Source organism: Drosophila ananassae, chromosome 2R (assembly GCF_017639315.1).
Source record: "Drosophila ananassae strain 14024-0371.13 chromosome 2R, ASM1763931v2, whole genome shotgun sequence".
In the NCBI taxonomy this organism is placed as follows: domain Eukaryota; kingdom Metazoa; phylum Arthropoda; class Insecta; order Diptera; family Drosophilidae; genus Drosophila; species Drosophila ananassae.
The window spans coordinates 4229228-4251162 of NC_057928.1; the positions used below are offsets into that span (position 1 = coordinate 4229228).

At 39.4% G+C, this 21935-nt stretch overlaps 1 protein-coding gene and 1 long non-coding RNA gene across 35 annotated transcripts in view; one reads left to right on the plus strand and one right to left on the minus strand.

Annotated features, from left to right (window-relative positions):
• LOC6493876 (B-cell receptor CD22) overlaps nucleotides 1–21935 on the minus strand; it is a 94813-nt gene that overhangs the window by 44583 nt on the left and 28295 nt on the right. For 28 of the 34 annotated variants that reach the window (XM_014909107.2, XM_032454257.2, XM_032454252.2 and 25 more), the window contains exons 10-18: nucleotides 20993–21104; nucleotides 19601–19782; nucleotides 19367–19542; nucleotides 17759–17890; nucleotides 16766–17683; nucleotides 3398–3527; nucleotides 3223–3318; nucleotides 1760–1918; nucleotides 1617–1699 (exon numbers count right to left, since the gene is read on the minus strand). In XM_014909107.2, coding sequence (XP_014764593.1) covers nucleotides 1617–1699; nucleotides 1760–1918; nucleotides 3223–3318; nucleotides 3398–3527; nucleotides 16766–17683; nucleotides 17759–17890; nucleotides 19367–19542; nucleotides 19601–19782; nucleotides 20993–21104 — 1988 coding nt within the window. The remainder of the gene's footprint in view (nucleotides 1–1616; nucleotides 1700–1759; nucleotides 1919–3222; nucleotides 3319–3397; nucleotides 3528–16765; nucleotides 17684–17758; nucleotides 17891–19366; nucleotides 19543–19600; nucleotides 19783–20992; nucleotides 21105–21935) is intronic. The other 6 variants (XM_014909103.3, XR_006507092.1, XR_006507089.1 and 3 more) reach the window with 1 other exon arrangement.
• LOC26515499 overlaps nucleotides 1–21935 on the plus strand; it is a 74814-nt gene that overhangs the window by 38224 nt on the left and 14655 nt on the right. The window lies entirely within an intron of this gene.

Sequence of the window (21935 nt, forward strand, 5' to 3'; positions counted from 1 at the left end):
ACCCTTGCATTTCCTAGGTGAAAACATTACCTCTTGGCTATCCCCAATCATTTTTTTTTTTGAATATATTTGAAAGTTGAGTTGAGGCACAATTGTTTGTTATACTCTTGCAGAGGGTATTATAATTTTGGTCAAAAGTGTGCAACGCAGTGAAGGAGACATCTCCGACCCTATAAAGTATATATATTCTTGATCAGGATCACCTCCTGAGTCGATATGAGCATGTCCGTCTGTCCGTTTCTACGCAAACTCAGTTTTCTCAGTTTTAAAGCTATCGAGTTGAAACTTTGCACACATCCTTCTTTCCTTTGCAGGCAGTATATAAGTCGGAACGGCCGGGATCAGTTGACTATATCCTATAGCTGCCATATAACTGATTGACTGATGTGTGCAAAGTTTTAACTCGATAGCTCTAAAACTGAGAGACTAGTTTGCGTAGAAACCGAAGGACAGACAGACAGACGGACAGACAGACAGACGGACAGACGGACATGCTCACATAGACTCAGGAGGGGATCCTGATCAAGAATATATATACTTTATAGGGTCGAAGATGTCTCCTTCACTGCGTTGCACACTTTTGACCAAAATTATAATACCCTCTGCAAGGGTATAAAAAAACAATCTGATTTGTCAAATTTCATATGAATCGGCCGTCTATATCCTATAGCTGTCATATAACTGATTGATCGGAAGTGCTATAACTTCGTTGTTTTTCAAGTTAGAAGAATGGCAAAATAATTCGATTTGCCAAATTTCATAAGAATCGGTCAACTATATACGATCCGCTATATATCTAATAATATAAAACGCGTGGCGCCACCTAGCGGGCTGCGACTCAACTGCAAGGGTATATAAACTTCGACTCCGCCCGAAGTTAGCTTTCCTTTCTTGTTTTTTAGTTAAAACACAAAAGACCTTTTGAGCTGAGTTAGTATTTTTTCGATCTTTTGAAAACTCTTAGTGTGTTAACACTCAAATGATTCGGTCTCTGAGCTTGTACTCTGGCCTGCTGTGTGACACTTTTGAGAAACATAGCCATCCAAGACTAATAAGAAACTTCATTAAGGACTCCGCAGAACGAAAGCTCAAGGAAGGGTACTTCGAGGAGAGACTCAAACAACTCACTTACGAACGGACCACAAGTAAGGCTTCAATAACTAATCTACTTCGAGTCTTGCTCCCATGAAACTGACCACAAGTAGAAACCGCGGTATCCAATCTACTCGAGTATTGCTCTCGTGAAACGGACCACAAGTGCACCCCGCGTTACCCAACCTACTTCGAGTGTTGCTCCCGTGAAACAGACCACAAGTAGGACCGGTCGATATTGAATCAGCCGAACCACCATACCATCTGTACTTGAGGAGAACAAGCCCAGGACTTCAAGTACCCCACATCAACTCCAGCCTGATAACAGCAAGCACCTGGTCAACCCGAGCAGCCCCTTGCATAATCAGATATAATACCCTCTAGAAGGATATAAAAGTATTACAAGCCAAATTAAAAAAAATAATATAAAAAAAATTATTTAATATATAAATCATGGTTATTTATAACTATTGTCTTAAAAAGATTTTTCTCCAGACAACTGTTAATATCTCTATCACTCTTACCTCTAAAGGGTTTCCAAATGCAGTACAAATTAGAGTGTCCTGACCATCTATATTTTCCCTTTTGATGGCACAATCAGGTTTAACTTTAAAAAAATTAACAGATAGTTAATGTTTTTCTTATAAATTTAATTAATCGAACTTACACTGCACGTTTATAATTGAGTTTGCAGTATTATTTCCATGTTTGTTATACGCCATACAGGTATATATACCATTTTCGTTTCGGTGTAAACCAGAGTCGAAAATTAGGGTATTACCATTAGCTATTGTTTCATTTTTAAATATCCATTTATATGAAGGTTCTAAAAAAAAGAGAGGAAATGTTTAACATACGAAATCTTTTAAATTGCCATTTTTAACCACCAATTTAAAAAAAAGTATGTCTCTTAAAGAGACCTTCCTGAATTGCAGAGGGTATTAAAATTTTGGTCAAAACTGGCAACGCAGCGAAGGAGACATCTCCGACCCTATAAAGTATATATATTCTTTATCAGGATCACCTCCTGAGTCGATATAAACATGTTCGTCTGTCTATTTCTAAGCAATCTAGTTTCTCAGTTTTGAAGCTATCGAGTTGAAATTGTTCACACACCCTAATTTTTTTGCTTATCGTATGGCTCCCATGTAACTGAACAATCGGAGTTGACATAACTTTGTTTTTTTTTGGGAAACCTAATCGGATATGCCAAATTTTATAAGGATCGGTCTACTATATCCTACAGCTTCTACGTATCTGAACGATTGGAAATGGCAGAACCTTGTTATTTTTAAAGATGCTTAAGGCTGTTGTAAACATTTTTATTAGAAAATGTATTTGATAGTGTCGGCCAACTATATACGATTCGAGATATATGTATATAATAATATAGGCTGCTACCTAACTGCAAGGGTATATTAACTTCGTTCCGGCTTGTATACTAGCTGCAAACAAAAAAATGATGTGTTCAAAGTTTCAAGTCGATAGCTTTAAAACTGAGAGACTAGTTTGCGTAGAAACCAACAGACATAACTATACATTACGTAACTATACATACATTTTATGGGGTCGGAGATTCACTGCTTTGCACACTTTTGACCAAAATTATAATACCCTCTTCGAGGGTGTAAAAGGTTGGGAGTATATACTTTTTGGTTTTACCATCAAAATTTATTGTTTGAATTTGTTAAAATTCATAGAAAATTTATACTATTCTAACAAAATTAAAAAAAAAAAAAACATTTTTATCAGATTAATTATAAATAATGCATAAATGAAAAAAATAGAAATTTATAATGTCTTTTAACTTTTCGCACAACAAATTTTCAAATATTGCTCGATTTTCAGTCGAATTCAGGAGAAGGTCTCCTGAAAGCAAAGTACTAGGCGGAACTTTACACTGAAAACATTCCACAGACTACTTCTGTGCAGCTTGTACTTAAACTACGGCTGAACCAAAAACGATGGCTTCCCATCGACTTGGTATGACTGAATCGATATATTCAGAGATTTTTTAACATATCGTTCGCGAAATACTAATAAAAATATATTTACATACAAAATCCTACAGTTTATCACTGTATACTACATTCTATAAAGTTGTAAAGTTAATAAAGGTACATAACTTACCTGGATTAGCTCTGGCTTTGCATAAAATCCGTGCCGGTATAGTACCCTCTTCTACATAGACATTTTCTTCCGAAACGGTCGTATTGATTGGTGAATCTAATCAATTGATTTTTTTAAGTTCATTTAATATCTTTGTAGTTTAAACTAGATTCTAATCTTGAAAGATTATACTTACATTCGATACTAAAGTATGTGGTGCTCTTAACGCTCGGGCCCACCGAATTTGAAGTTGATAGGCATGTATAGTTATCATTGTCGGCCTCAATATCAAATTTCTTTTGTATCCAATTGGACATGTTAAAATGCTAAAAATAAATTTAAAAAAAAAATACAGTTTCTTCATAAGAAAATATGATAAATTAAAAAAAAAAAAACAAATAAAAGCTAACTTCGGGAGGAGCCGAAGTTGATATACCCTTGCAGTTAGGTAGCAGCTTATATTAATATATATACATATATTAGATATATACGATCTACGTTGGCCGACCCTTATGACAGTTGCAGGGGGAGTAACATGTGAGTCTTCACTCGATTATACTCTCCACGTAAGGGAGGATGGTAACAGGTCCCGGTAAGGTCATGTCTCTGTCGATGATGCTGGCGAATTGTAGTCGGGCGGGGAGAAGATGCTGAGCGATACAATTCGCCAGCATCATCCCCCAGGACAAGCGGGCTATGCCATTACGGACGAACCCCTACCGCCTACTCGTGGGTCAAAAACATGGATTTTACCAATAAAAACACAGTGAAGAACGGAACACCCTAATAAACTCCGGAAATTGGATCCTTCGGAAATTGATCCGTCGATTTTCAAGGCAGAGATAGGCTATGGAGATGCTGGGATGGCGAAGTTCCCCACAGAGGGACAACATCTGGAGGCGGGTTGCGCCGGTGTAGGAGGGGATGCCAAGTCCTCCAAAACGGGGCCCACTATGGGACCACCGAACGGTGTGGGGGGCAAGATCCCAGGATCAAGCTCATCACGAGCCGGCGGTCTCCCTAAGGAAAGTCCCGGTCCGGCTGCTACTAACTCCCTGCAGGGGAAAGGCTCTTAACAAGTATGGATGAGAGCGGCCTTTATTCTAATGAGGGCGGATCCATCGGCGGAATCCAACGCGGACCAAACCGAGATCATTAAATGGGCGAGTTCTCTCGGCTAAATATTTTGCCCGATATCCAGCCGGCAGAGTCGATTATCAGACTAGGTCCCAAGAGATTGATAGGAGTAGGCGTCAAGAGGCCAAAGAGGTTGTACAAAGTGCGAAAAGGCAAAGGTCGACTGAAGGTTTAGCGTCCCTAGCAAAACAATAAAGGTGCAGACACAACCAGCTAACAGATCCTTCGCCAAAGTAACTAAGGGTAGATCCATCATTCGGGTCATTGACAACAGCTCCGAGGATGGGCCGTCCAAGAGCCAGACCTAGAGCAACCGACCGAAGAGGGGCGCTGTCGGATGTAGAGGAGGACATTCTGGAAGGGTATTCCTCGGAGGAAAGTGACTTGGCAAGGGCTTTTGTTGGCGTCGGAATCGAAGAGGACTCATTGATAGGCACCGACACCGGAGGTTACTGTGATGGAAACTCCAAAGGATGTCTCTGACACTCCTGCAGATCAATCTCTACCACAGTAAGGAGGCATTCGCTGTCCTCCTGCTCCACCTCGCTGAGAGAGAAGCTAGCGTGGCCCTCATCCAATAGCCCTGGGTCCATGGAGACAGGATTCTTGGTTTGGGGGCGTCGGAGTTCAGGCTTTATACAGCCGATGTAACAGGTAAAAAGCGAGCATGCATTCTCCCAAAAAAATAACCTTTATATCTTCTTGCTACCAAATTTCAGCAACGAAGACCACGTAGCCGCCCAGGCCCAGGCGGCCGGTCCGCTAGGTGGCGAATCGCATCATATATTATTAGATATATAGCGGATCGTATATAGTCAGCCGATCCTTATGAAATTTGGCATATCGAATTATTTTGCCAAAAGAGGAATATATTGATACTCCCATCCTTCTAACTTGAAAAACAACGAAGTTATGGCATTTCCGATCAATCAGTTATATGGCAGCTATAGGATATAGTCTACCGATCCCGGCCGATACGACTTATATACTACCTGCAAGGAAAGGGAGGATGTGTGCAAAGTTTCAACTCGATAGATTTAAAACTCAGAGACTAGTTTGCGTAGAAACCGACAGACAGACATGCTTATATCGACTCAGGAGGAGATCCTGATCAAGAATATATATACTTTATAGGGTCGGAGATGTTTCCTTCACTGTGTTGCACACGTTTGACCAAAATTTTAATACCCTCTGCATATAAAATATATGAATATCGTAACATTTTGGTGACGCCGACGTGATTTCATCCCAGTTGATTATTGTTATCAGCATTAAAAGTGCCATTAAAACGCCGTTGTTTTTTGTTGTTGCATTTTAATTCCACAATGGAGTCAGGAGCTGAAGCTACTGGATCTGCGTCAAAAGGATGCTCTGGAGACGTGCAGCATTAAAAGTGCCATTAAAACGCCGTTGTTTTTTGTTGTTGCATTTTAATTCCACAATGGAGTCAGGAGCTGAAGCTACTGGATCTGCGTCAAAAGGATGCTCTGGAGACGTGCAGAGGTGACGTTTCAGGAAATGGAGGTCCTGCTTCGTAAGGTCAAGGCTGCGATGCAGACCGACGACTCTACCATTCTGACCCTCGAGTCAATGGAGAAGCGTCTGCGCGATCGCTTCACTACGCTGCAGGACACATTGGAGGAACTAAACTATAGCGAGATCGGAAGCGATTTATATTGGAAGTTCTCTTAGCTGTCTAAGGACGTGCTTGTTGACATCCAGGTGGAGGTTTCCAAACGTTCCATAAGAGTTGCTGTGCACTCTACGCTTTTGGATGGTACCAGTGGTGCTGGGATTTCACCGACTCCATACAGGCTTGCTCCCTTATTGCCCCCGTTGCAGGTGCCAACATTTAGCGGCGGCTACCGCTACCGAGTAGCCGGATTTCTGCGCCTTGTTTAGGACGACTATTGAAAGTCCTCCGCACTTGACCAAGATGGATGATGTTCCCTTGATCTTTTGTGCAACCATTTTAGTAACCGACGATTAATATTCCAGGCTCACATCAACGAGATCCTGTAGCTAATGGTGATTGATCCGGGTCGAGTTGTAACTCTTCGGGAGTTATTCGACCGATTCTATGATCATGTGCGGGCCCCCATGAGTTCTATGACGTTGGTCGAAATGCAGGGGTGCCTCCTCATCCAGATCATCCTTCAAAATCTGGACCCTGCCACAAAGTCCAAGTGGGAAGACTCTCTAGCAGGAAGCAGTGATGACAGCCTGCCAACTTGGGGAATTTAGGGATCGGTTCTTGGAAGAGACTGTGGATTTTTCTTTAGCTCCGCATTTTCCAACGAATCAGGTGGGCCGACGTAGACCATTTATTAATCGATCGTGCATGTATGCCTCAAGTCTGAGCACTTGACCGCGGATGCTCATCCTCCCGCTGCCTAAAGTGCAATCGTCGGCATCTTGCTCGGTTGCATCCTTGCGAGCAATTATCCAGCACTACGTCCGTTCTCGCTTCCGGGTTAGATCCGGCCAATGAAGCTGTGGTTGCGACTTCTCAGGCTCCTTCTGAGAATACTCTTGTTACCCAGGATCGCTGCGCTGAAGTAATCTTCTTGCCCACCGCAGAATTCTTGTCCGTGGCCGATCAGGAGCTTTTCTTCCTTATCCGGCTCCGGCTCACAAGTTCATCTCATCACATCACGGTTGGCCAGCCAACTTCAGCTTCATCGGCCCAAATGCTCTGTAGCAGTGACTGACCTTTGAGACGCTGAATTCACTGCGGATGGAGCATCGGTTAATATTTGCCTGAAATCACGCCTATTCACGTATTCTGTGTACATTGAGGCAGTTGTGGTGGTGTTTCCCACAGACCGCCAAAATGGGAAGAGCGTGGAGGAATAAACCGCCACTCGACAGATTCCGACAGGCAAAAATCGTGCAGAGAAGTCTTCTGGCTGAGGAATCTTCGCTTCAACTCGATCGAGTCTTTGTGAACGGACTTACATCGTCAAATTTTAGGTATGACTCCCTATCACCTTCGGGTACTCCTTCCAAAACCACTGGAATGTTGGAGCACCATTTCCTCAATTGAAACTGACCCTTGCTCAACAGGCTCGATGTCTGAGCAGATATAAGGTCAGCCACATAAAAGTCCTGGAGGTCAACACGAGAGCCAACGGGGAAACCGGCACCTTCATCCTTACCCAGCTGGTGTATTGAGCGAACAGATAGAAAAGACGCTGGCTTTGTGCCATAAGTCACGGTGTCGAGCTAAAAACCTTCACGCCATCTTTCAGTGACATATTTTTCAGTTGACAGATAGCCACTATAGCGTAGTTGAACAGTTTTATTAGCATAGTTGAGGTTATTAGATATGCACCCGATTTTTGGTTTTAATTGATCCTTGAATCCATCTTGGTGGGCCGCGTGAACGAGTTTGTTGCAGGGTTAGGCTGAAAAACGGGTTTATGGGGCTGCGCGAATGTTTTTGCTCAATCTTTCCCACTACCGGCACAATTTCCAACGGGTTTTTTGTTTGGTGTGATTGTTTCGCTAGGGGGACTCCAATTTTAGTGGGCTTGGCACAGATGAAATTTGAGCTGGTTGATAATAGCGTTTGCTGATTGGCTGATTTGCCAGGTCTAGAACAAGCGAACTGTTTGTATGATCGAACGATCAGAAAATTAGTTGTGTGCAGATTTGACGGCTCACACTTCCTTTTTTGTGTTAGCCTTTTAGCTGCCATGAAAGCTGATTCCAGAGATGTGGTAGTGTTGTCGATGTACTTATTTTGGTCTTTTAGCCTAAAAGTTGAGAGTGACCTCTGACTATGGGGGTGGTGGATTATTTCTGGATGATGCAAAGCGTTATTAGTACAGTACTCTCCTGACAGATGAAAGGTCCGAAAGTGATTTGGTGCTTAATAGATTACGTGGAATATTTTTGATCACACCAAAAGCACCAAAAAGGTAAAAAATCGACCTCGGCCTCGAAGGAAACTTTGCCGCAGCCAATTATTTAAGAGTGAACCAATCTACGATATTATTCCTAACTCTAAGCTTCTGATGTGCAGACTCTTCATCGTTAAGAACAGAAAAGAAGTCCTTGACATTAAGCTCTTCTTGGAGTCACTGGCTGATATAAAGATAGCGATTGGGTTTGATAACTTTATACAGCAACCAGTGAAATCCTTAATGTCCGCTTGCACCAGAACAAATAGCTGATACGGACCAAAAACAAAACTGACAACAGTAAGTCAATGAAGCCACCAAGGTGTACAGTGTACACTGACGAAAAGCCTTTAATCTCGCCAAACGATAAGGTGCAGAATAAGCTTAAACGGTTATGAATAGTTGAATTGCGCTCTACAATAAAGAGCTCGGTAGCGCAAACTTCCGTGTTTTTGGGGGAAGATTATTTTTTCATAAAGAAGATTCTTTCAAAAACTGTACCAAATGCCAAAGGCTATATTGGACCATATCCAGCCAAGAGTCTTTAGCTAATGCCACCTTCAAGACTGCTCGCAGGATTGGGACAATTAATCTTCGGCTTGCGTTGTACTCAGATAGACTATAGAATCTTTTTTCCCTGGTTGATCTACTTCGTAGACATCGCCTTTCTATGCAGAAACCCCTTTGCGGTTCCAATAAAATTCTGTACCAATTAAAACCACTTTTTTATCCACTAAAGGAACCACGTTTTACCACTAACCTAAAAAAAACAAATAATTAAAAAAAACTTTGTTACCTAATTTAATGTAAGCTGTTCCTTTAATGGCGCCACCGTGCTTATGCTTGTGGAAATGCAGTGGGAAAGGCAATGAGCGGGATTCCCAGGAAAAACGACGCGATTGACATTTATTAATTTAGTTATCACAGCGGACGGCAGTCCGCTAAGTGGCGACACGCATGCCCTGCTTGTAGCAGGCGCGTAAAGACATTATACATATATAGCCGAAGAATTAAAAATTTTCTGTTTGCGTTCAATCTGAATGAGTGATATACCAAATGAAATAGACAAAATATATTTATATACACAGAAATCTATATATATACATATTTATATCGGCTTCAATATTTTATTGCCTTATGCCTTATTTTATTTTTTAAAATTTTTTAAAAATTTGATTATGTTCGTTATTAAAATTTAAACAAATTTTAAATTACTTAAGGTACCTTAAAAAACTTACCTTAAAAAAAATAAAATTAAAAAAACGCATAACTTTACAACTATTGAAGCAATAATCGACTTCCCCTCGTTATCTCGACTTCCTCTCTTTATCTCAAAGCGGACGGACGTGTTTTTTTGTGCGCATTGCGTTGTCATAAAATTGGCTTATTAGATTTCCACAAACAATCGGTGTTTATTTCTATTCACTTAAAAAAATAAAAATAATAACAAATTGGTATGTTACAATGCACGCTTTTATAGATATAGGAAGGAGAAAGAGATCTTCGAGTAGTTATAATTGTCCCACTCTAAGAAATAGAGAATAAGAAAATATGTATATCAATTTTTCCTCAGTCACAAATAAAGTTCCGAAGCATACACACGGTGTTTTAATTTTGTCGCTTCGAATTCTGACGCTCAAGAGGTTATGGGCCCAGGCACTGGAGAATTCAAGTTATTCGGTGTGTGACTCGATATTAAGAACAATGAGTGCTCTTTATCAAATTGATAAGTTAGAGGAGACGAACTATGACACATGGAAAATACAGATGCGATCTGTATTGGTGCATTCCTGTTTGTGGAGTGTTACGTCTGGAGAGCTAACTGAAACGAATGTTCCAGAAGGACAACAGTTTGCGGCCTTGGACAGTAAGGCGTTGGCAACAATAACATTGAGTGTAAAGTCATCTCAATTGACCTACATCAAGAATTGCCTGACGGCTGTGGACCAAGTTGAAGGAGGTTCATCAACCAAGCGGACCTGTACGAAAGGTACAGTTATATAAGAAACTGCTTAATAAACGGATGGAGCAAGGGCAGAGTATGACGACCTACATAAGTGAATTTGTGGAAATTCTGGATGGTCTAACTGGAGTTGGAATAGAGCTAAACGACGAACTTCGCACTATCGTTTTGCTATCAAGCCTTCCAGAGCAATATGACATTTCGTGGTTGCTATGGAGACACGAGTTAAGTTGCCTTCGTTCGAAGTTCTCACCATAAAGTTAAAGGAGGAGAGCGAAAGAAAAGGAATAGCAGATGAACGAGTCGACACTAAGGCATTCGCTGCAACGCAGAAAAACAACTCACAGATGAAAACCTATGGGCAGAAGAAAAGAAAGAATATCGTTTGTTTCAAGTGTGGTGAACAAGGACACATTAAGTCCCAGTGTCAAAATGAGGGTGAGGGAGATCACCGCATGGCATCAAGAAATGTGGCGAATCGCCAAAGCAGCCTTTTGCACGCCTGTGACGTCAACAACATTGACAATTCAACATGGTGTTTGGATTGTGGCGCAACAAGCCATATGTGTTGCGAAAGAGAGCTATTCACAAAGTTTGAGAAACACACTGAACAGATCGGACTTGCCAATGCTGGTTTCCTTCAAGCAGAAGGTATAGGTGACGTCAAGATACAGACAGGCCAGTGCATGTTGACACTAAAAAATGTTCTTTACGTTCCGAAGATGAACGGGAATTTCTATTCCGTGAGCAGTGCTGTCCAGAACAGATGCAAAGTGACCTTTGACTTAGAGAATGCCAAGGTGATGCAAGATGGAGAATGCATAGTGAAAGCCAAAAAGATTGGCAACTTGTATTTGTTTGTGGGTGGTCGCAGCAAATGTTTTGCCATGTCAGCTGTAGATGGGATTTTGCTACACAAGAGATATGGACATATTAATTTCTCTAGCTTGAAAGAGATGGTATCCAAAGGGATAGTTCGAGGGATAGATAATATTCGGTTGCCAGAGAATATTAGTTGCAAAACGTGTATGGTTAGCAAAATCCATGTTCAACCCTTTCCATCAGCAACAAGTAATCGGGCCAAGGAGATTTTAGATCTGGTACATGCAGATGTTTGTGGACCTTTCCCAACGTTGTCCCTCGGAGGTTCCAAGTATTTTTTGACGTTCATTGACGATAAGTCCAGGAGGATTTTTGTTTACTTCCTGCGTGGGAAGAATGAGGTGCTACCCAAATTCGTCGATTTCAAGAACCTTGTGGAACGGCAGACAGGAAGGAGACTTAAATGCCTGCGGAGTGATAATGGCGGAGAATTTGTCAATAAACAGTTTGACGAATGTCTGAGGCAGCATGGAATCGACAGACAGCTAACAATAGCGTATACTCCCCAGCAAAATGGAGTTGCGGAACGGGCAAATCGTACGCTAGTGGAGATGTCAAGATTCCTTCTGGTCCAGGCGGGACTGGGAGATCAGTTTTGGGCAGAAGCTGTCAACACTTCGGTTTATTTGCGAAACCGCTCCCCTACTAGCGCATTAGAGAGTATGACTCCTATGGAAGCGTGGACGGGTAAGAGAACTTATGTACAACACCTAAAGGTTTTCGGATCTCTTGCAGTTGCTCTGGACAAGGGTCCGAGGAAGGGCAGCAAATTTCAACCTAAAGGCAAAGAGTACATTATGGTTGGGTACTCTGTGGCAGCAAAAGGTTATCGACTATATGATCCATCAACTCGACAATTGGTCGAGAAACGGGATGTGTTCGGGTCGAGAAACGGGATGGCATCCAAGGGTGATGCTGTGACGATCAATCTGGAGGAACTGGAGGAGGCCCACCAGCAGCAGAGACCCGGAGATACAGAAATCGTTTCTGACTTATCCATCGACGCCGGCAGCTCCGATGAGAGTACAGATCAGTACGAGAGTGCCGAAGAAAAAAGTGAGCATGTCGTGGAGGAGGCACGCAGGGGCCCTGGTCGTCCTAAGATCATTCGGAGTGGAAAACCTGGACGCCCAAATAAGCAGTACAATATACTAGGCGCCCTTGTTTCGGAAAATGTTCCGATTCCATTAACTTGCAAAGAGGCGCTGGAGAGTAAATATGCAAAGGAGTGGCGTGAAGCCATGGAAAGAGAACATGATTCTCTAGTTGCCAACCAGACTTGGGAAATCACTGATTTACCCAAAAATCAGCGAGCAATTGGATGCAAGTGGGTATTCAACGTGAAGCGTGATAAAGATGGCAAAATAGAACGTTTCAAGGCTCGACTGGTAGCAAAAGGATGCTCCCAGCAGTTTGGCGTAAATTACCTAGAAACATTTTCGCCGGTATGCCGATTGGAGAGTGTGCGATTTATTATAGCACTGGCGGCTGAGCTCAAGCTACATCTTCATCAAATGGATGTATGCACCGCGTATCTTAACAGTGATCTGAGTGAGACGGTCTACATGAAGCAGCCGGAAGGGTACTCAGATGAAACAAATCCTGACAAGGTATTGCTTTTGAAAAGAGCAATCTATGGCTTAAAGCAATCCGGAAGGGCCTGGAACGAGAAGCTAAATGGCGTATTAATTAATATGGGATTCGTTGCCTGTGATAACGAGCCATGTTTGTACAAACATTGTGGAGAAGGTAATCTTGTATTAATCCTTGTATATGTTGACGATATACTTATAGCCAGCCAATCGCACGATGATTTGCTCAAAATCAAGAGCAGCATCTCACGATCATTCGAGTGCGTTGACAAGGGTCAACTTAACCATTTCCTGGGCATGGAAATCGAACGGGACGGTGATCTTGGAGCAATTACTTTAGGGCACACGCAATATATCAAGGACTTATTGCATACCCATGGGATTGATTTTTGCAAATCGGCGAAGACACCTTTGGATCCTGGTTTTCAAGTAGATTGCACAAGTCCCCAATGCAAAAAGGTGGATCCTACTTCTTATCAGTCCGTAGTAGGAGAGCTTATGTGGCTAGCTCTTACAACAAGGCCAGACATATTGCATTCGGTGTCAAAATTGGCACAACGGAATCAAAACCCGCATGCTGAACACATGGCAGGCATAAAGCACGTCTTTAGATATCTCTCATCTACGATTGACATGAAACTACACTACCGACAATGTGGTCAATCGTTCTGTGGATACGTGGACGCGGATTGGGCAGGTGATAGGCTTGACAGGAAGTCCTATACTGGTTATATCTACCTGTTAGCAGGTGGTCCGATTTCTTGGCGTTCGGAAAAGCAGCGAAGTGTGGCGTTAAGCAGTACCGAGGCGGAGTACATGGCACTATCGGCGGCATTTAAGGAGGCGATAGTCATGGGAAGGCTGATTATGGAAATTGGTTGCGGGGACAACGACACCCCGATCGTCGTTTATGGGGATAATCTGAGTGCGCAGGCGCTAACTAAGGATCCCGTTCATCATTCCAGAACAAAGCACATTGATATACGTTATCATTTTGTTAGAGACGTTGTTAAGGAAGGGCAAGTTTTGTTAAAATACAAATGTACAACCGAAATGATAGCAGATATTTTGACAAAAAATCTTCCTAAAACGAAACACGAAGAGCTTACAAATATGTTTAATTTGTTTTGATATTTAGTTTTGTACACAAGCTTGCATTGAGGAAGGGTGTAGAAAATAAAGTACCCTGTATACTTTGGTATGTTACAATGCACGCTTTTATAGATATAGGAAGTAGAAAGAGATCTTCGAGTAGTTATAATTGTCCCACTCTAAGAAATAGAGAATAAGAAAATATGTATATCAATTTTTCCTCAGTCACAAATAAAGTTCCGAAGCATACACACGGTGTTTCAATTTTGTCGCTTCGAATTCTGCCGCTCAAGACAAATTGCAATTCATAGATCCGTATCGCTTCGCGTGTGCAGTGATATATTTGGAGGTAAAATAATAATTTTATTAATTTTTCTTCCAAACATAGCCCTGCTCTGCTTCTTCATCTCTTACGATGTTCTATTCTCTATACGGTTTCTATTCTATTGCTCCTATTTCTCGCTCAATAGAGATTCTTATCTTTATTCTTTGCATTTTACTAACTCGCACTAACTGCTCTCTTCAATCTCCCATTTTCGTTTCCCTGGTACAGTGGTACAAGGTTCATCAATATTATTAATAAATTAATTATTGAAATTTTAATAATTTTTAATAAATTGATTATTTTAATTTTTAATAACTATGGAATTTAAATTGGTCTGTGCGTTGAAGTCTTGTAATAAGACAATCTCGTCTTCCCGTCTTGTGAAAACGTTTTACACGCTAAGTGTGCCGGGTTCACGGCCTCAGTTTCGGATGCAATCTCGCGTAGGTCTGGTCTCCACTTTTGCTGTGACGGTTGTCATGCTGTTCAGAACGAAATGAGATCGTTCATGAGGCAGACTAAAAGCGAATTCAAGGAGTTGATTAGTGGTTTTCGGAAAATCAATGACCAACTCTGTGCGCTCGATACACAGTTTAGTAGTCTTCAACTACAAAACGAGTCTCCAAAGCGTAAAAAATCCTCTTTTAGTGATGTGCTTGTGGCGAATAATCTTCAGCCTGCTCAGCCGACATCTATGCAGCCGCTTATATCTCTGGCCACCCCAAGGGCCGGACCTGAGAAAAATTTGGCTTCCGAATATCTCAGGATTAATGAGCAATTGTCCGATATATCCTCTGTGGCATCGCTTCAAGTGATCCCAGACCCAATAATTCAAACCCCTTTAACAGCCGCCTGGACCCCCGGTACGTACTGATGCCGCTGTACTAGTTGCGGCGGCACCAAAACCCTTGCAGGTGATCCCACCATCGAAACACATTTTTGTTTCCCGGCTTGCCCCTGATACTTCTGAGATTTATATCTCGGCTTACATCAAAGCCAAAACAAAAGTCGGCTTAAATATTCATACACCAGGCACACGTCATCTTTCAAAATACGTGTGCCTTTGCATATGTTCAAGACGAATTGTTCCGCAAGCTTTTGGCCAGAGAATATTTTCGTCCAAGAACATCAGCCAAGTACGGTGAAAAAAAAAATTAACAAACCTGTGGGTGTAAAACTCCCGTAGTAAACTTCCCAAACTGTATTCTGATAGTTCTTTCTTTGCATCTCACATTATTGTATTTACAGAAACTTGGTTAAAGCCGGAGATCTTAAGCTCCAAAGTTTTTCCTAGTAGGTACTCCACTTTTAGATGTGATAGAACTCTGCGAAGAGGAGGAGGAGTGTTAATCTCTGTAGACTCCAAACTCGCTTCTGAAGAGGTAAATTTACAAGAGTTTGGTGACATTGAATTCCTTTGCATCAAAATCACTTTGTCCGATCAATCTTTGTATGTTACCTGTTCTTACATACCACCTTCGTCCGAACCGCCAACATACTGGCAACATTTGTCCGCTATTCGTTTGGTTTTCGATCGTCTGTCTGATGGTGACCAGCTGATAGCTCTGGGTGACTTTAATATCCCAGAACTTATATGGTCAAATGTTGAAAATTCACCGTCTTTACAGCTTAACTCCCACCACGACTTCCCTGTGGGCATGTTTGACATGTCACTTCGGCAAATTAACCACGTTAGAAATTCTTTGGGTCGGCTGCTGGACTTATGTTTCGTTTCTGATCCTGATGGAATTACTCTTTCCAGAACCTTTCTGACCCTGAGGATCCATATCATCCCACTCTTGAGCTTTCAATTGAAAACAACTCCTTAATTGACCTTAAGTCTTTATGAAATTAAATAAGACTTTATGAAATTAAATAAGTTAATTTCGGAATTTGATTGGTCTAATTTACTGGCATGCGACGATATAAACTTAGCATTACACAAATTTTATTTCACTTTAAACTTATTTTTTGACGCTTGCGTGTCGTGGAAATATCCGTCCGCTTCAACTTATCTGTCTTGGAATACAAGGCACCTTATAATTTTAAGGAATAGTATGAGTAGACTTTTACATGACTAAGATTATCTGGCTGTACAGTTAGTTATTCTAGATACTTCGGAATTGTCAAAACTTTGGTGTTTTTTTTAAGTTAGAACAATGGGAATTGGTACATGTTGGGCAAATCTGACAAAATTCATATCTGACAAATTTCATAAGTATCGGCGGACTATATCCTATGGCTGCCATATAACTGAACGATCGCAAATGGCACAACCTTGCAATTTTTAAAGATGCTTGAGACCGTCATAAACATTACATTAGAAATTAGCTTTCCTTTCTCGTTTGTATATGTATTGCATTGTTTCGTGACCAAAATTGGTATCAGATATTTTTGGCGTGGCATGCGGGTTTGCCACCGTTATTTTACATCGCCAAGAGAATTTTTTTTATTTGATTATTTATTATTATTGCCTAAACTAATTTATTCTAAAAATAATTGCAATACCCTTTTAAATTGTCGAAACGAACGAAAGAAGCCATTTTTGTAGACGAGGGGAGCGGTGTAAATATTGAACAAAATTTTATGGTTGGAGATGATTCCTTCTCCCTGTTACTACATACATTTGCACGAATATAATATACTCGGGAATTAAAATGAAACTTACCAACACGGATAACATGCTTTCAAAATCTCCAGTTGCCGGCGATGGATCCATGTATTTTTCTTTTACGAAGTATTTAGTGTTATTTTTCTCAATGGGGATGCCATCCTTAAGCCATGATATTTCACATCGTGGAACACATTCGATTCGGCAGGTTAAATTTGCACTCGGTGAAGAATGCAAGATTCCAGTGTATGGCGGTAAGTTTTTGATAAAAAATGGTGGTGCGTGCACCTTTAGATTAACTGTGGCCATAATTCCCTTACCGCCTTCATTGTAAGCATAGCAAGAATAGTTGGTACGACTGTCAAGTCCTACTGGTTCCACCGTCCAATCTTTTGTAACAATGTCCTGCAGCGGACCGCGTCCTCCGCGTAGCCAACGATATCTGTTAGGTTTTGAAATCATTTGAGCATTGAATTTAAACTTTCCCATTTTACGATAGAGGGCGTAGGTGGATGATACAAGATTTGATTGTAGTCCCGTGTAAAGGACTACTAGTTGTGATTTTTTCATGTATGTAGTGAGCGTGAGTAATGTACATGGGGAATTATTATAATTCAAGTCAATTAAAGCATGTGTTTCTTTAATTTCATTGAATGGACTGGATTCACTCGATAGCAACGTTTGTGATAAGTCTTCCGATGGTGCATTTAATTGTCGCGGTATTTTTTGCAAAAGAAAAGATTCTAAAGCAATGTCAGCTTCATTAGATTGCAATGCTTTAACTGTGTGGTAAGTAATAAGTATGGGGTATGATATTGTCTTTTTATTGTTATTCTGATCGGCTTGTTTAGTTACAAACCTATTTGTGTCTGGATATCCAGGATCTTCTACGGAACAAGTGAATACTACGCTTTTTTTTTTTACAGCGATTAAGGGAAAATTAGAAAGTGTAGCCGGTCCTGGTTCATAATGTACCTAAAAAAAAGTAAAAGGTTGGAATTTATAAATTTAAAGGAAATTTTTTTTTTTGCTATAGAAGCAAACACTTACTATAAGCTCCTTATCTTCACTTCGTGGTCCCCAGCCAGCAGAATTCAATCCCTCGCAAGAATAATTGTAGAAAAAGCCGCGTCCTATACTCTCCAATAATAGTTTACTTGGATCAATATGGCAAAGGTCTTCCTAAATAAATCAAATTTTAAATATAAATAATAGGCTTTTAAAATAACGTAGATTTTTCCTTTATTAGAATTATTTTAGTCGATGACTAGCATGACGACTTTAATTTTTGCACACATCTTTATTTTGTTTTTGCACGCCATATATAAGTCGGAACGGCCGGGATCGGTCTATTAATAGATATCTTAATAGATAGAAGCTTGAGAATTTTGATCAATATTATAAAGATCGGCAAACAATGTTTTTTTGAAGCTACCAAACTTTCATATTTTAAACTCGCAACTCACCACACAACAAAAGAAACTTCATGCCTGTCATGCCTAGAAGAACTCAAGAGCTCCATTCTCAATTTCTCAATAATTTTCGCAAAAATTGATGCCATAATATGGATATTTTTCTATAATTAGTTGTTATTTTTACAGTAACAAACATATTAAAACATTCCTCAGGAAAAAAAAAATTGTTTCCTCAATGGCAGTTACTTTGGAAAATTTTATGGGTTTGTGTTATCATCCTTTTACCATCATTTTGGATCTGATTCAGTTTAAAATTATCATCCAACCATTACATTTATTTATGAAACAGTGAACTTTTTCCTGAATGACTTCGATGACTTGGATGACTTTAATGCAGAATTGATTACTCTAAATATAGATATATATGTATAATAGTCGTCTTCCAAGGCCTAGTAACGATTCAATAAATAAGAAAGTAAAAAAAACAAGAATGGAATGCTAACTTCGGCCGGAGCCGAAGTTGATATACCCTTGCAGTTAAGATTGTTCCATTTCCGATCGTTTAGTTATATGGCGTCTATAGGATATAGTCGGCCGATCCTTGTGAAATTTGACAGATGGGATTATATTGCCCAAAATGGAATACGTAGAAAGTTCTTTTGTTTGCAGACAGTATATAAGTCGGAACGGCCGGGATCGGTCGACTATATCCTATAGCTGCCATATAACTGATTGATCGGAAATGCCATAACTTTGTTGTTTTTTAAGTTAGAATGATGGGTCTTATAGGGTCGCCTTTACTGCGTTGCACACTTTTGACCAAAATTATAGATTTGGTCAATTATTAAAATTATAATAATTAGAAAAATTTTCTAACAAAAATTTATTTTCACCTACAGATATTCATACAGAAATATAAATTCATACAACTCTTATTTTTTTTTATAAATAGTTATTTTCTCTTTTTACCCCTTTGAGCAAAAAAACTGTTTTGAAACGAATCAATTTATAAATGAATAAAAAAATATTCAAAATTCATTTTATTTAAGAAAAGCGATTCATTAAGAGTCGCAGGAAAACGTGCGGAAATGGAAAATTATATTATACCTAAACAAAGTACGTAAAACCAAAGTATAACTTTGATGGTCTTTGATCATTGAGTTTTGTGGGTTTTGGCCAAAATAAAAAATTGTATTTATATTTTTCCAACATAATAATATTTCAACATTTTCTGATTACTTACATTAGTTTCTTCGCAGTCGGGAAGTTCCTTAAGTAGTGTTGAGTTTGCGTACCATCTCACTTTGGTTAGAATTGATGGGTTAGCATCCAGTATATTACAGAACAGGGTAACATTTGACTCGTCGCTTTCTTTTACAGGGCCCTCGGGAATCATTACAACCTCCACAGTAGGAACATCTAAAATAAATTGAATTGAAGCAATTTTTTTTACAAATCTCACATTTTTAATTTTTACACTGCACATCCAGATTGATTTCCTGCTCAGAAGTTCCTTTTCCAATAGAATTTGATAACTGACACGAATAATTTCCTGTATCATCTTTTTCGGTAGACTTGATAACGAGAGCCACATTCTCTGAATTACCCCCCTGATAACGATCTGTATTATTGACATTCACGACTTCATTGTTCCGATACCTAAAAACATTAAAGATGTCGATATAAATTTTTATTTACTAATTTATTTATATGATAACAAAATAAATATATATTTTAATTTTATGCATAAATATGACATCAAGGAAAGCTAGAATTGGCCGCAATGTTGAGAAGCCAGATGATAACATGTGGTATAGAAGCCCAATAGGGGTATTTCAGGAGTTACTACAGCGCGTCAGATTAAGATACAGGGGACCCGGTAACCTGAATCCACTAATAAATCACTTCCTATATATGGCCGGTCGCAGTCCAGGATATATCCAGTATAGACCAGTCCAGTATAGAATATATTTATATCGATCGTATATATTTTGCCATACTTATGAGAATTTCACCATCAAATCAATTTTCTAATACAAATGTTGGAAACTGCGCCAAGCATCTTAAAAAATAGCAAGGTTGTGCCATTTCCGATCGTTCAGTTACATGGCAGCTATAGGATATAGACGGCCGATCCTTATAAAATTTGGCAGATCAGTTTAGGTTTCCCAAAGTGGAATCCATAGAAAGTCCCATCCATCAAACTTAAAAAACACAGATTTGTCATTTCCGATCAATATGGCGGCTATAGATGTTGTCGACCCACAACGAAATAAAATAATAGAAGTCGAAAGCTTTAAAACTGAGACTAGTTTGCGTATAAATAGACAGACAGATGAAGATGCTTATATATTCTTAATGGTGTAAAAAATTACATGCTAAAGAATGTATATTTCACTAATCTAATATGAAAGGGTATATTATTTTGTTCGTGTGAATGTATGTTACAGAGAGAAGAAAAAATTATAATGCCAAACTATTATTCAAAGGGCTAATCAATACCTAAAAAACAAACCATCAAAATCCGACGATTTTTAGAATAGTTATAGACTTTTTGTTCTGTTTTCGTACTGGATTGTTTCAGTTGTTTATTCCAAAACGTACAAAATTATGCAACAAGAAGTTTTTTTTTAGTATCTATACTTTGAATAGTTAAAGTTTGGGTGGAAAATATGTATACCGGATATCATATAGTTGGAAAACTCGGCTGGATCCGTCTCATCTTGTTTTCCTAATATCAGAAAGTAAAAACAAAGATTGTCCAACATTCTCATTGGTTTCTTTATCCCAATAAAATCTTAAAAATAGCATAACTTTTAATTGGTTTCCAGATTATTGAGATTTGACTTCAACTTTGTATTTAACTTACCATACAACATTTGTTAGTGACGCTGGGTTTGCCACATATTCACAATTAAGTAAAACGATTTCACTTGTATTGGTAACCACCTCAGGTGGGCTGACTTTGACAACTGGAGGATCTAAATAATAAAAAGTTTTTTTTCTTTAATTATTTTATTTGACTTTGAGATTATTATAAATATCCTTTTAAATATCATAGTAAAATTTTCCAAAATTTCGACAAACGATAAAAAAAAGATCGTATAATTATACGATTATAATCGTATTATATAATTCATAGAAAGTCCAAACTTTTTACTTTATTGCATACTTAACTTACTACTTACTAAAATAAGTTGGTTAAGTTGGTTTATTTACATTTCAAAAAATTATGTGTACTAAAAAAAATGGTAAAATATATGGTAAAATTTGATCAAATTCTTCTCTTAGGTGTACCGCGGAAACTGAGGGTTATGGAACCTATGTTTGATCTGGACTTTGGTTCAGGGGAACCTAAAGGTTATCGAGCAGTTGCAATTTTTTGTGGAGAAAAAAAAAATTGGAAATTTCGGCCTGTAAAATTGCTTGAAAAATTAATTAATTTGTGTTTCGTAAAGTTGCGAAAAGTATCAAGCCGATTCGGCATTTTCATGCAAGCATAAAATTCTTCAATAGCGTTTATACGGTTTGTGCAGCAAATTTTTCAAGAGCTTATCAATGGCGATAGTTTGCAAATGTATGAAACCATAGAAATATTTACAAAACTTCGAAAATGTGCTAGAAAAGGTGGTGCTTTACAATCTGAGCATCAGACTTCATCGAATGAAAAAAGACAGTAGCAGTCAGTTGTTTTGGAGACCCCAATAATAGTAGAGAAGTTGAGACGTTTTTGGGTCCCATTGGATTTTTCAAGTTTATACCATTTTATGCCAATATTGTCCTCCCGATGACGAATTTGTGGAAGAAAGACG